Genomic DNA, 1,881 nt, shown 5'->3' with positions numbered 1-1,881 from the left:
GGTGCTGGGTGCGGCCACCTTGTAGAAGAGGCGGGACTCTGCTGCAGGCCCAGCGCCCCGACGCTGCCTCCGGGGGGCAGGGGGTGAGAAGGCCAGCAGTGCCCCGTTGTGATCCACTCGGGTGGGGAAGGCAATCTCATAGCTCTCCAGACTGGACAGGAACTCATCTGTGGGTGAGGGTCAGAGGCCTGGGGTGAGTCCTGGGAAGGACCCCTGTGACATGGCTGCTTGGCTGCAGGGCAGGTGATGCTGGCCTCGCTGGCCCCTGAATCCAGGTCAAGGGCTTCAAGACTCTAGCCTCAGGGCCTTACTACCCCCGCCCATAATGACCATCCAAGCCCCACTGACCCCTCCTTGTCTCCTTACTCCCTCCCACCACCAGCCCTGGACCACCCCTACCTTGAGACCGGAAGGCGTGCGTGACCTCGAATGTAAGGCCCAGCCCCAGGGCAAGGGCCCAGCGGAGGATCTGGCAGGCGGGAGCCATAGAGGCCACGTGTCCACATGTCTCTCCCCAGCCCTGGCTGCCGGCAGCCCCCACAGTGCCGCCTTCCCTGTTCACAGCCTGGGCAGCATCACCGGGCTCCTGGGAGGGAGAAGCTGGGTGGGGTGGGGCTAGTCCTGCTGCCCAGCACAGTCATGGCCAAGGCCCCTCACCAGGCTGACGGGGGGGCCTGCAGCCCCTCACTCCCAGTCTGGAGGAAGCCCAAGGCATTTCCCCTAGTATGAAGATTCAGCATAGACTTCCTTACTGGGGTGTCCCCGCCCCAGCCCCATCCTCCCTACACTCTTAGGACAGGCAAGGATCTTGGCTCTGTGAGCACCTACTAAGTGCATTTTGACACCATTTCTTTTCATTTCCTGATAACCCTGTAAAGATCCATTCTTTAGGTAATGGCTGTGTAGGATATGGACACAGTCCCTGGCCCCGGGGACAGTCCCAGGGCTCAGTCTCCTGAGAGTGACAGATAACAGACAAGTAAATAAAGAGATGAACAAAGGAGAGTAGTTCAGATTGTGACCTAATGGGGAGGCTCAGAAGTGGGGGTGCGAAGGACGAGAAGAAACCAGTCATGGGAAGAGACAGGAGATGGTGCACCTGGGAGAGAACAGCAGGCTCGAAGGCCTTCGGGCAGGGAGGCGCTTGTTAAGGACCCAGGACCACATAGGCTCATGTGGAGCGGGCAGGAGGCCAGCAAGGGGAGGCTGGCATGGGACACAACTGAAGGCTGGTCAGTGTTGAATTTTCAACCCAGATTAAACCTGAGGCCAGTGCTTGGCTCCTCCCTCCCCACCCCCACCATTCCTAGGGGTCCATGCCCTTGGATCCTCTGCCTTGGGTAACGCTATTCACCCTGCCAGTGGGGCTGGAAACCGCTGCATCCTGGTCTCTGTCCCCGTGACCTCTTCTCTACCCTGCATTTCCAGCTCGGCTCTTCGTCCTGCTTCCTCTCCCTTTGGATTCCTCCTGGGAGCGCCAGGCTTCCTCCGGCATCTGCCCCAGGCCAGCCCTCCGCAGACACCACTTTGGGCCACCACCCTGTGCCAAACCCTCCTCCCCACTCCAGGCTCCACCTTCCTCTTCCCTGCAATTTCCCCCTTAATCACACACTGTCTTGTTTTCTTTGCAGCTTGGCCAAGTCTGAGAGTTGATCCCCAAACAGGGCAGTTCAGCTCCAGAGGGATAGAGCCAGGTTTTCTCTAAGATATGAACTTAGAAGCCAACATTTCTCGCTTCTGCTTGGACTCCTCCAGTGACGGGGAGCTCACTCCCTGACTCTGTGATGCTGCTGCTCCCTTCAGCTGGGCTGACATTTACCCCTTGGTGTGTGTGTGTGTATGTATGTGTGTGTGTGTGTGTGTGTGTGTGTTGTGTGTGTG

At 58.9% G+C, this 1,881-nt stretch overlaps 1 protein-coding gene across 1 annotated transcript in view; it reads right to left on the bottom strand.

The window, feature by feature from the left end:
• The window catches only part of ADAMTS10 (ADAM metallopeptidase with thrombospondin type 1 motif 10), a 19,129-nt gene that overhangs the window by 14,904 nt on the left and 2,344 nt on the right, over positions 1 to 1,881 (bottom strand). The window contains exons 2-3 of the mRNA XM_006917201.3: positions 400 to 586; positions 1 to 167 (exon numbers count right to left, since the gene is read on the bottom strand). The exon at positions 1 to 167 is cut by the window's left edge and continues 168 nt beyond it. Of these exons, the coding sequence (XP_006917263.1) occupies positions 1 to 167; positions 400 to 487 (255 nt within the window). The 5' untranslated portion in view covers positions 488 to 586. The remainder of the gene's footprint in view (positions 168 to 399; positions 587 to 1,881) is intronic.

This window comes from Pteropus alecto, unplaced genomic scaffold (assembly GCF_000325575.1).
Source record: "Pteropus alecto unplaced genomic scaffold, ASM32557v1 scaffold37, whole genome shotgun sequence".
NCBI classification, from domain to species: Eukaryota; Metazoa; Chordata; class Mammalia; order Chiroptera; family Pteropodidae; genus Pteropus; species Pteropus alecto.
The sequence above is the reverse complement of the archived record's forward strand: the minus strand, read 5'-3'. Positions and strand labels throughout refer to the sequence as shown.